At 36.5% G+C, this 12828-nt stretch overlaps 1 protein-coding gene across 2 annotated transcripts in view; it reads right to left on the reverse strand.

Annotated features, from left to right (window-relative positions):
- Window positions 1-2343: 2343 nt before the first annotated feature.
- Window positions 2344-12828, reverse strand: part of Xiap (X-linked inhibitor of apoptosis) — a 42773-nt gene continuing 32288 nt past the window's right edge. For both annotated transcript variants that reach the window (XM_020185374.2, XM_074063788.1), the window contains 2 exons: window positions 11051-11251; window positions 2344-6948 (listed from right to left, as the gene is read on the reverse strand). In XM_020185374.2, coding sequence (XP_020040963.1) covers window positions 6755-6948; window positions 11051-11251 — 395 coding nt within the window. In that variant the 3' untranslated portion in view covers window positions 2344-6754. The remainder of the gene's footprint in view (window positions 6949-11050; window positions 11252-12828) is intronic.

A 12828-nucleotide genomic window follows, 5' to 3' on the forward strand; every position in this document is an offset into this window, starting at 1 on the left:
GCTTTGGCTCTCTAGAGCTGCAGATCTGTTCTGTACAATCTCAACTGGTTGCTGTCATATTAGCACTTATGAGTGAGCCTTCAAATCCTTAACTCTTTCATTGCTTGACCAGAGGATAATTTAATGGCAGTAAGCAGTAAGGGGCTAGCCTCAATTCAGCAGTGAATGAGTCTAAAAAATATTCTCATTACCAAACTCAAAGTATACTGTATAAAGACAGTTTTTTTAAAAAGTGGAATCAGAAGGGGCTTACATGATGTTGCATTTTATGACTTCACATTTTGGCAGTATAATACAGGACTAGGTCAGCTATGAGTTACAAGGAAAAATAAGAAAGATGAGGACAATATTCATTTGTAGAAAACATCATTTTGATTTAGAGGCTTCAGCTCTTCTTTCAGGATTCAGATCCCATATCAGTGTTTTCTTTTGTTTTTCAGATGGGCTCTTGCTATGTAGAAATCCTCCTGCTACTGCCTCAGTGTTGGGTGCTTCCAGTGGCTTTCAAACATTTTTTTTTGCAGTGCTAGAGATTGACTAGGGGGCTTTACACATGCTAAACAAGTGAACTGAACTACAGTATTTTTTAAACAACAGTATCAGGTTTGGGGCATTTCTCTTAATCTTCAAATAAAGCAAGTTGCTTTTGAATTGTTTCAATGTCTATTACAATTCAGCAATGTTAGTTAAAAATTCACACATTTTAGTACAATTATTTTTCTAACCTGTTAGAGATGAGTAAGGATAAGGAATGTAATTACAGGAGAAATGTGTCTAGGATTTAGAGTATTAGAGGGTCAAGGGAGGCCTAGCGAAACAGGAGGGGCAAAATGTTGATAATTGCTGAAGCCAACTGATGAGTACCATGGGTTTATTATACTTTCCTTTCCACTTTGCATACATTTGAATTTATTTTTTTCGTGGTACTGGAGTTTGAATTCAGGGCCTCTTGCTAGGCAGGCCCTCTACCAGTTGAGCCACCCCAGCAGCCTGATTGAAAATTTTTGTGTAATAGCTTTAAAAATTCACATCTTCATCAGTATTACTTGAAAATGTAAGAAAAAATACGGAATGCATTTAAGTCAAGGGTCCTATGTTTATCTCAGATAACAGTGATAAAATTGTCAAAGATTAGATAACCAGTTTCTACAGTCTGAAATATAACTTTTGTGTGAGGTACTAGAGTTTGAACTCAGAGCCTACACCTTGAGCCACTCCACCAGCCTTTTTTTTTCTCTGTGATGGTTTTTTTTCTGAGATAGGGTCTCACGAACTATTTGCCTGGGCTGGCTTCAAACCACAATCCACCTGATCTCTGCCTCCTGAGTAGATAGGATTATAGGCATGAGCCACTGACGCCTGGCCTGAAATACAACTTTTAATTTAGGAACCTCCATTGAAGACCGGAAAGGACAGCGTCAGAGCCACTTGAAATAATCGACTTCTGAATTTCTCTCTGCCAAAGGATACCTTATTTACTTGCTCTTTTCCCCCACCAGATTGCTTGCGTATTCTGAAACTCTCTGGGCTCTCTTCAAACTCACAAAAATCCTTTGCTGCCTGCCTCAAAGGGGAAGCAGATTTTTAGGTTCATTATTACTTGTTTATTATTGCTTGTTCATTATTACAAGCTTTGTTATACTGACTGTACTAAAACCAGGAGAGAGGTGTTAACCATTCACCCATTCAGTACCATTTTCTTTCCTTGCCTTTCTCCTTCACTTTTTTTTTCCTCTTTATCCTTTTTGCTTTTTTTTGGCAGTACCTGGGACTTGAACTCAGGGCTTCATGTTTGCTAGGCAGGCACTCGACCACTTGAGCCACTCCACCAGCCCTGTTTTGTGTTATTTTCAAGATAGGATCTATCTATTTGCCCAGGCTGGCTTTGAACTTCAATCCTCCTGATCTCTGCCTCCTGAGTAGCTAGGATTACAGGCAAGAGCCATCAATAGCTGGCTTCTTTCTTTACTTTTTTCTTCCTCTCTCCCTCCCTTCCTTTCACAGTACTAGGGACTGAACCCAGAGCCTCATACTAGGCAAGTGCTGTCCTTTTTTTTCTGGGGCGGGGGTGAGGGGTAGTTACTGAGGTTTGAACTCAGAGCCTCAGAGCAGGCACTCTACCACTTGAGCCACTCTGCCAACCCTGTGTTTTCTTTTTTGAGGTAGGGTCTTGCTAACTTTTCTCCAGATGATCAATCTCCTGATCATCCAGTTTTCACCTGCAGCATAGATGGGATTATAGGTATGTACTATCACACCTAGCTTCTAGCCCCATTTCAGTATTTTTAAGAGTGTTATTTTGTTTTTTCTAAGAAAGTGAAACAAATACAAAGTAATAAGATATCATTTTAAAGAATAGTACTTTATTGAATAAGTTTTATTCACAGAAAAATAAACTTTAATCTACAACAAATGCCAGATTATACAGCAGAAAGCAAGTTTCTTAGTTTTCCATACTGATGGAAAGATTTCTACTAAATGAAGAAAAGAGCCTTAAAAGTATATTCACAAATATAGTACTCTGTCTCAAAACATTTCACATGACTATTCACAATACTAAGACAGTGACATAACAGTCAGTCATTCTGTCAGGTTAAGAATAACAGTGATGAAAATATGCAAAATCTAACAGAAATTACATTAAAGCCTTTTTTATATCAAATCAAAAATGCAAATTTGTTACTAAGTATAGACAAAATGATAAAATATACTTACATTGTAATGTTAAATAATGATACATGGTAAGTAATAAATGCCAAAAATCTGTATGCATATCTAAAAACTTCAGCCTTCAAAATAATCTTACCACCCAAACATTAATGCAGTATTGTTTAACTTGAAGATACATGTACTTAAGACTGTCCTATTGTATCAGTTATAAAGTATCATTTAATATGTAGTGAAAGTTAGGGCATAGTGGAAGGAACAGTTGAAAAACCAACCTTGAGAATTCCCAGAAAATATAGTTTGAAGTTTTTCACCTTCAAACTATGTCCCAGTCAGGGATCTGCAACTAACTAGTTATACAGTTTGGACAAATCACCTCTCTTTTGAGTCCCTTTTCCTCAACTCTAAAATAAGGAGCTCTGATATTCCATGACTCTATTATGTTGACAAAGAAATCCAAATCACATTAAATGTCTAAGAGTCTAATTAAAACTGATTTTTTAGGATGGGAATAACTCAACTGTTTCTGTTAGGAAAGCTCAACTGAATTTAATAAGAATAATTTTTTTTTTGGTAGGACCGGGGTTTGAACTTAGGGCTTTGGGTCTGCAAAGCAGCTGCCCTGTCACTTGAGCCACACTTCCACTCCATTTTGCTCTAGTTATTTTGGAGATGAGGTCTCAAGAACTATTTGCTCAGACTGGCCTGGAACCTAGTTCCTTCCATTCTCATCCTCCCAAGTAGCTGGAATTACAGGCATGAGCCACCAGCACCTGGCTAAATTTAAGTTTTTTAAAAAAGAATTTAAATATTTCTAAGGGTTTGACCTTTTTATTTACTGTAATTTACATCCTCATAATGAGAGACATCCAAAAAAGATAAAAGTAACTGACAGAGTTATCATGTAATAATTTCTTCTCAGTTTTAGCCCAAATTTCTAAGTCAAGGAAAACCCATAGAGGGACAGGTCAGGAATGAACATTTACGGCAGGTGCTTTATAGATATGGTCTTCTTGAACTCCAAAATCTCAGAAGATAGGCATTATTCTCATCTCCTAGATGAAGAAATACTACCTTTAAAAAATCTGTGTCTGTCAAGTGTAACTTCTCTATTATTTCTTTAATGTCAATGACATTTCTCCCAACTCTTCCACCCTTTCCTCACTCAAACCTGGGTAAACAGAAAAAAAAGGACTTGAATCTAATGAGAACAATATATGCAACTAACGCTGAGGTTGTGGCAGTCTTCATTCAGAGTTCAAGATACAAATTTTATGCACTAAAATAAAACCAAAAACAAAAATTTAAATATAACAATAAAAACAACAAAATATCATACCCATAAGCCAAATCACATTATATCCCACTACGCTCACCACCTCACCTTGGCCCCTAACCAAAGGGAGGGGGAAAAACTCAAATCTCCCAGGTAAAGGTAAAACAAAGCCATTAATTAATAAGCTGCAATCTATTTTATAAATGCTAAATTCACTTCTCAAAAATTCAGACAAAGCTTTTGATCAGCACACTAAATTAGTACAAATAAGGCTAAGTATTTATTACAAAATAACTTCAATCTTCACACGACTAAATATAGTGAAATAATGGTGGTGACTTCAAAATCCTAGAGTGAACTTTATACAGCAAAGGAACATCAACATGTAAATACTAAAAACTATTGGGGGTAGAGATCTGGATCTGGTTATATATTTTTGACCTTGCAAGTGATCAATTTTTGCACAATTAGGTGGAAAAGATCTGGTGCTTTTTGTGTAATATGAATAAAGACAAGCTGGTAAGTCTCCAAAAATTTGATTAGAAGCTGGAGTGCTGAGTGATTTTAAGAACCTGAAGCAACAGCATTTCTAAACAATTCTTAAAATAAACTTGTTAACCACATCAGCTTCATGCATTAAATTTCACAACTCATGGAGACAAAAAAAAAGGTCTTGTTTAACTCAACACACAAGTTTTAAAAGAAGAGTTTAAATGAACTGAGAGGCTTCCAGAACAGAAAAAGTCCATGTAACAATAATTCAGTCCTTGAGTTCTGGGCTAGAAGTAGATTGGACTACCTACATGACTTGGAGCTGAAGTGTCCTTGAAAACATACTGAAAAAATTTTAACACTTTTCTTCCCATTGTAGAAACTTTAAATGCAAATTTAAATTTAAAGTTTACTTTAAACAGATCAGATCCAACTTAATAACTATATAACCAAACCTAAGTAGAAGAAATTATAAAGGAGAACTGAAGGTTTGCACAATAAAACAAAAAAATAGGGCAGTCATTACTTAATTTTTAAAATTCCTATTTAAATTTGCAGTGCTTTAAATGAGTATCAATTAACACAGTAGTCAACAGAGGTTATAAGAACGTAACAATACTCTTTCTCTTAGAAAACAAAACCAAAATATAATTTGTAACAGTTTCACCTCAAACTGTTGTCTACAATAAAATGCCCCTCTTGGCTCAACAATAGGTCTGTCATGAGAATCTTTTAATGTAAATCCTGGGTGTACCAGTTTATCCATATTGACTCTTACTCAAGTTCTTAAAATAGTAAAGCAACTAGCATTCTCTTATCAGTATTTTATAATTTCCAAGAGGTTTTAAGGATCTTGAGAGAACAACTTTTTAACAAGTATCTGCTACTATTACCAGTCCAAAACACAAGAAAATTTAGATAAAGACTTAACACTTTGTCCTATATACATCTTAATCATCCGAACAGTAAAAACCCACACATGAAACTTTAAGATACAAGATGATATGAGAATCTCAACATGGAAAGCTGTCACTATAGCTACAAGCAATGTACAAACATGCTACTACTTTTACCTACATAAGCAGACAGATGTTTAAAATACTGGGTTAACAAAGATCTTTTAGTAAAGTGACTTAGGCAGGCTTAAACTAGCAAGGATTAAGGATGAATCCTTGCTAATTAATTGGAAGATCTGAGACATATTTTATATTTCATTTTACAAAATCAGAAATATTTATTTTGAAACAAGATAAGACATGGTCTACCTGTCAGAAAACTACCACTCAGAAATATTTTTCATCCACAAAGCAGGTAAAACATAAAAACATTTAAATTTCACATTGGCACCAAAAAAGGTTAACTGCCCTGACTTCTTGGATTAGAAAAACTAAAACTGAGCAATAAGTAGTTTTGCAGGCGTTTGAACATGCCTAAGCCTTTAAATCAGTAAAATACTTTATAAAAATTCTGATTACAAAAGTAATACATACTTATATAAAACCCAAACAGAACAAAATGAAAAAAAAATGTGAAGAGCCCCTGTAAGCCCCTCTGGGACCCAACCCCCCACCCCTAAGAAAAACCACGTTTAACAGTTTGGTGTATATCTTTCCAAATCTTTGTTCTATAAAGATACAAAATACACACACCTTGATTTGGCTCACACTATACATAGCGTTTTGCCACTTGCATTTTATACTTAATACATCTTTGACATCTTTCTGTGTCAGTACATGTTGGCTAGGTGGTAGTCTATCATTTTAGAAATGGCAAAATCACTTAAAAAATCATTCACACAAGTGTTTATAATTTCAAAAGAAAATGGACAGAATCCTGAAACACAAGGACAAACATCTAAAAATAATCTCTATCTTTCCACCAGTGTGGAACAGTTCATTCCTTTTTCACACAAAACAAATTATGTGATTGGGGAGATTAACTCTCATCTCCACGTTTATACAGAATGCTGCATTTGTCGAGCCTATCTGAAAGGAGTAAAATATTCCGATGATCAATTCACTCATACATAAAATCTAAGTCAGTATACGACAGATACACATTGTCATCAGCTATAATAAAATGCATCTTAGTCTATGGTTTCAATTGAATAACAAAAAATTGGATAAATGATACAGCTAATAACCTGAAAAATCCAGAAATTCAAAGTTTAGATTGCCAACTAAAACACTGCCGTTTACATTTTGTCCCACTTGGTAGCAAATGCTAATGGTATTCAATGTTGATTACTCAAAGTTCCTTCACATCACACATTCAATCAAGGTAATAAGAAGAACATAACATGCCTACTGTGGTGTTAGATTAAGACATAAAAATTTTTTGCTTGAAAGTAATGACTGTGTAGCACATGGGACATTTGTTAACTGCTTCAGCACATTGTTTACAAGTGACCAGATGTCCACAAGGAATAAAAACTACAGCAATATTTCTATCCATACAGATTTTGCAAAGCTTCTCCTCTTGCAGGCGCCTTAGCTGCTCTTCAGTACTAATCTCTGCATGAAGAGAAAAGAAATATACTAGTTTTAGACTTCCTTAGTTTTGTTTAAATTACTGAAACATTTATTGAACCCCTACTGTGTGCCAGATACTCAAGTGCTGGCAGATACAACATGACTAACACGCAGCGTGTGTTCTTAAATAGCTTGCACGCTAGTGGGAGAGGATGAGATGAGGCTACAGAGGTAAGCACAAAGTACAAAGTGATAAGTGCCATAATAAAGTTACTTAAAGTGCTCTGGGACAAGATGAACAAGTTCTTCTGTTTAGGCTTGTTGGGAAAGGCATCATGGGAGGAGGGAGGTGGCCAATGGAACAGTGACATTGAAACATGGGCATTGGAAAAGAAAGGGTTAGGTAAAAGTAGCAGCATATGGAAAGGGCATGGCTAATTCCAGAATGGGATGGATTTGAAGGATACTTCTGCAGTGGGACAAGTAAGATTTGGTGTTCGAATGTAATGGTTGAGGAAGAAATAAAGTTGATTTCAATACTGCTAGCTAGGCTGACAAGGAGATGGTCATAACTACAGGAAATATAAAAGGGGGTACAAGTTTGGGATTCTCAGGTATTTTTGTGGTATTTATGCAGGACATCCATATAAAAACATCTGGTAAGCAATTGGAGAGTCAAACTTGAAGTAAGAGCTAGAGAAAGAGATTTGGGTGTCATCAACATATAAGTGATACAGAAGTACCTGCATAGTTTAGCCTTTCCCAAAATATGTTTTACAAAATGCTAACCATTATGCCACAAAAGTGTTTCGTGGTCATATATAATTATAATAACAGCAACAGCAGCAGTCAACAGCAACACAGCATAAATACTATGTGCTAGGCACTATTCCAAATGCATTACATATCTTAACTATCTTTGTAATCACTGTATACTAATGGTTTCCAAATCTGGTCTCAAATAAAAACTACTTGTGTGTTTTTTTCCCTTTGGCAGTGCTGGGATGGAACCCAGGGTCCTTTGCAGGCTAGGCAAGCACCCTACTACCATTGAGCCACATCCCTGGCCCCTGTGCCACTTTTCTGGGGGGGGAAGGGAGACTGGGCTTTGAATTCAGGGCTTTATGTTTCCAAAGTAGGCACTCTACCACTTGAGCCACACCCGTAATCCTTGTGCCACTTTTTAACAACATATTCCTGGGCCCTGTTCACTGAATTTTAAATATCTAGGGTTAGGCATACTGGCATTTAGGAATTATTGCTATTAAGTACAGTGCAATACTCTATAATGTATATCCGTATCTTGGAGATAATACAATGCATCTCCCTATTAACTATGGAGCTCCTTTTTCATGGCGTCCCTTTTAATGTTCTGGAGCATTATTCAGAAAACATGTTTGGGAAACAACAGTTTAATTTTACTCAACACATACTTATTGAAGACTTACCTAGGTTCTAGGTACTAGGTATACAATTAACAAATACATAGACTTCAAGCCCCCAATAGTCCACAGACAAGTCATGAACACAAGAAAACAGGAAATTGTAATATGCTACAATGACAAAGGTAATCACAATGTGTGTTATGAAGAGTATAGGAAGGGTATGTGAGCATGTGTGTGCATGCATGCACACATAAAGGAAGGCTTTCTGGAGGATATTACACCCAGATTGGGTCCTAAATATGAGTAGAAGAGACAGAAGACCTTGGAAATGAGGGACAATGGGAGAAGAATGACTCTGGGCAAAGGAAATGGCAGAAGCAAGCTCCAAGAGATAGAAACATGGCCTACAAGTATGCAGGTAAACCTGTCCATTCTACCTGATGGAAAAATAGCATGAGATGAGGCTACTGAAGGTTAGCAAGAGCCTGATCATGAAGGATTTGGTCAGTGAGGTAAGAAGAGTTTGGACTTAATCCTGAGGACACTTGACAGCTGGTAGTTGCTTTTAAAATGGAAAGAGATAAGGTCACATTTGTGTTTGAGAGGTTTCTCTGCCTAGAAGTTGGACAGAAGAATTATTTAATCCTCTTCTTAAAAAACAACCTTCAGGGTACAATAAATCTATGGGCTCTGGCCCAGGATATAGCTCAGTTGTACTGGCATGTGTAAGACAGTGTTTGATCCCCAACACCAAACCAAAATGAAGCTGTAGAGCTGTTTGCACAACTGTGTTAATGTATTTAACACTACCAAACTGTACACCTACAATGGTCATATGGTAATTTTTTGCTATTTTGTAGTGCTGAGATTGAACCCAGGGTCTCGTGCATGGTAGGCAATTACTCTACCACTGTAATACAGTGGTGGAGTGATATCACCACTGTGATACCTAAAGTGGTAAATTGTATATGCTGGTTTCTCTTCAGATCGCATAAATCTTTCACCTTTTACTAAAGTGGTAAATTCTGATATGTGTGCTTTTAAAAATCTAAAAAAAAAAACAAGACAAAAATCTGAATCCTACTCCCAACTATCTGAATGATCTTTAACAACAGCTCATCTGTACTTCAGGTTTTTCACTGGCTGTGATTTCATTTTATAGACCCATGGAATGAAATGCTAGGTCTATCAAACACTGGTATCATTAACTCTACTTTTTCTAGTTAGCCTTGTGTACAGCTGCTTACCTGAGATGGTGATGTTCTGGGCCCAGATTTTTTTTTTCCCCCAGATTAATAATTTATCTCTAGAAATTACTTACACTAACTACTGGGTTCTACATCCTTCCCTATGACATCTTTTCCCTTTTATTTCCCACAAGGCCCTCTTCTAGATCAGGAAGACTCTGGCATAAACACAGTAACTAGAAAACTTTGACTTTCAGTCAATGAGAGACCACGTATCTGATAGCAATCCCATAAGATCATAATGAGCTATATTATCACATAGTGACATCACAGCCGTCCTAATGTTACAGCACAATGCATTATGTGTTTGTGGTGATACTGGTGTAAACCAACCCACCCCATTGCCAGTCATATGAAATTATAGCATGCAGTACATAATACTTGATAATGATAATAAATGATTATGTTATTGGTTTATGTATTTGCTATATATCTTTTGTCAGAATGTATTCCTACTTATAAAAAAATTACCATGAAACAGTATGCTATGCCATGCCAGCAGCAACCACATATCATACATCTCATGTTTACCAAGTTTCTTGATTGTATCAAGAGGCCACATCAAGTGACTGACTATACCATGTAGGCTTGTGTAAGTACACACTGATATTCATACAATGATAAAATTGCCTAACAATGTGTTTCTCAGAACATATCCCCAATGTTAAGCAACGTGTGACTATAATTAAGTTTAGATGTGTTCATGAGGATGAGAACTCCTGATGGAATTAGTGTTCTTAAGTAGAGGAAGAAAGACCAGAGTGCTTATGCACTCCATCTTCACAACTACCTCCTGCTGTGAGGGCATAAAGGGATGGCAGCCATTTGCAGGGCCCTTGTTGGGAACCAGATACCTTGATTTTGGACTTCCCAGTTCTTCCAGAACTGTGAGAAAAAGATAGCTGTTGTCCAAGTCCCCTAGCCTGTGGTTTTTTATCATAGCAGCGTAAGCAGACTAACATACAGCATTAAGGGCTAGAGGTATAGCCCAAAAGGTAGAGTGCCTGCCTAAGCAAGTAAAATTCTCTGAGTTCAGGCCTCAGTACCACCAAAAAATGTCTTAATGACAAATAATTCACTTATCTGTTGAGGTGGGGGCATGGATCAAGTGGTACAGTATCTGCTAAGCAAGCTCAAGACCTTGAGTTCATACACCAGTACCAGCAAAAAAAGAAAAAGAATATGTTTTAAAAATTCTTATCTGTTGAACATATATTGACATATTTATAAATAATGATATATAAGGATGTCTGTATATACTCTGAAGTACTATAGCCAAAATAAGTTATGGGTAGTAAATAAGAAGCAAGATTGGAAAAGTTTGATAGTTATTGAAGCTGACTGATGGGTATGTGAGGATTTGTTACTGTTCTCTCCACTTTTGTGTATGTTTGAAAATTTTCATAAGCGGTTAAAAAATGTTTATCCTAAGGGGAATGCGAGAGGAGGAAAATGAATAGGCCGCAGAAATGCTATTAGGTTTTCCTTGCTTTAAAAAACAGCCATGAATACCTTTCTGCAATGAAGTCTGACTTGATTCATCTTGTGTATTGCCTTTTTGAGCATTCACTAGATCTGCAACCAGAACCTCAAGTGATGAATAGTTGCTCCCAGATGTCTGAATTTTTTCCTCCATTATTTTCTTAACGTCCTTGAAACTGAATCCCATTCGTATGGCTTCTTGTACCATAGGATTCTGGAAGATAGTGTCATCTGAAATGAAAATGGGGAGGAAAAGAACATATTTGAAACAAGTAGTTTCATTAATACAACTCAACAGCAAAATAGTTTTAAAAAATTATGCATTAGTTCAAACTCCAGTCCCACCAAAAAAAAAAAAAGCAGACAAAAACTTATGCAGCAAATTGGACATGGTGCTGCATGTCTGTGAGGCCAACACTCAGGAGTCTGAGGCAGGAGAATTGTTGAGCTTGAGACCAACCTGGGCTATATATAGTGAACCCTTGTCTCAAAAAAAAAAACAAAACACTCAAAAAAAATCTTAAACTGGCAGAGTGGCTCAAGTGGTAGAGCGCCTGCCTAGCAAGCGTGAAACCCTGAGTTCAAACCCCAGTACCACCAAAAAACAATCTTAAGCAGCAAGCAAAAACACTAAAACTTACTAAATCAAAGTTATTTCTGGAGGAAGAATTCTTTTTTTGGTGTGACTGAGGTTTGAATTCAGGGTTTTGCACTCGCAAAGCTGGCACTCTACCACTTGAGCCACACCTCCAGTGCATTTTACTCTGGTTATTTTAGAGATGGAGTCTTGCAAACTATTTGCCTAGGCTGGCCTCAAGAGCCTTCCAATCTCAGCTTCACAACTAGCTAGAATTATAGGTGCAAGCATCTGGTGTCCGGCAGGAGGAAGAAATTTTTGAAATAGTCAGTGAAGAAAAAAATTCAAGATTAGGACTTTATGAAGAATGAAATTATGCTATTTGCAGGAAAAGGATGGAACTGGAGACCATTATGTTGAGCAACATAAGTCAAGCTCAAAAGCCTAATATCATATGTTTTCTCTGATATGTAGAATCTAGACCTAAAATGGTAATAATAATAATAATAATAATAATAATGGGACATGAGTGTAAAAGGGGAACTGTTGGGAGGGGGGAGGGAGAAGATACTGGGAAGAGGAATACATACATACATATATATATATATATATATATATATATATATATATGTATATATAAAGATAGCATAATTAAACCCACCAAATACAGTTTGAAAAGGGGAGAAAGAGGGGGATTAAAAGAACTCTTAAGTTATCACAATGAAAGCCACTTGTACTATTAATGTATGCTAATAAAAAAGATTAGGGCTTTAAAGACTGTGATAGGACTGGGGATATAGCTGAGAGGTAGAGTGCTTGCCTAGTTTGCAGGAGGCCCTGGGTTTCATCCTTAGCACTGCAAAAGAGAGAAAGACAGAGAGAGGGCAAACACAAGCAAGACTGACTGATATGGACAGTGTAGATAAGGCAAAACAGGTAAGAAAAGAGTTAAGTACCTCAAAACTCTGAATTTTTTTTTAAATCAGTTTTACTCATTAACGACTAACCTAAAGTACTTAAAAAAGTGGATCTTGTTGTGAAGTCAAGCACAATTATTTTCAAAAAAAAATCATGAGAAATCAGGGGAAGTGCCAGTCTTGTGATTTTGCGTGTATCAGTTTCCTAGCTCTTAAAGTTAGTTTCTGCTACTTAGGGGGTTGGACTACATTACACACGAAAGTCAATACAAATTCACTTTTATGATATTCAAAGTAGGATACAGGCTTAGACA

Source organism: Castor canadensis, chromosome X, assembly GCF_047511655.1.
Source record: "Castor canadensis chromosome X, mCasCan1.hap1v2, whole genome shotgun sequence".
Taxonomy (NCBI): Eukaryota; Metazoa; Chordata; class Mammalia; order Rodentia; family Castoridae; genus Castor; species Castor canadensis.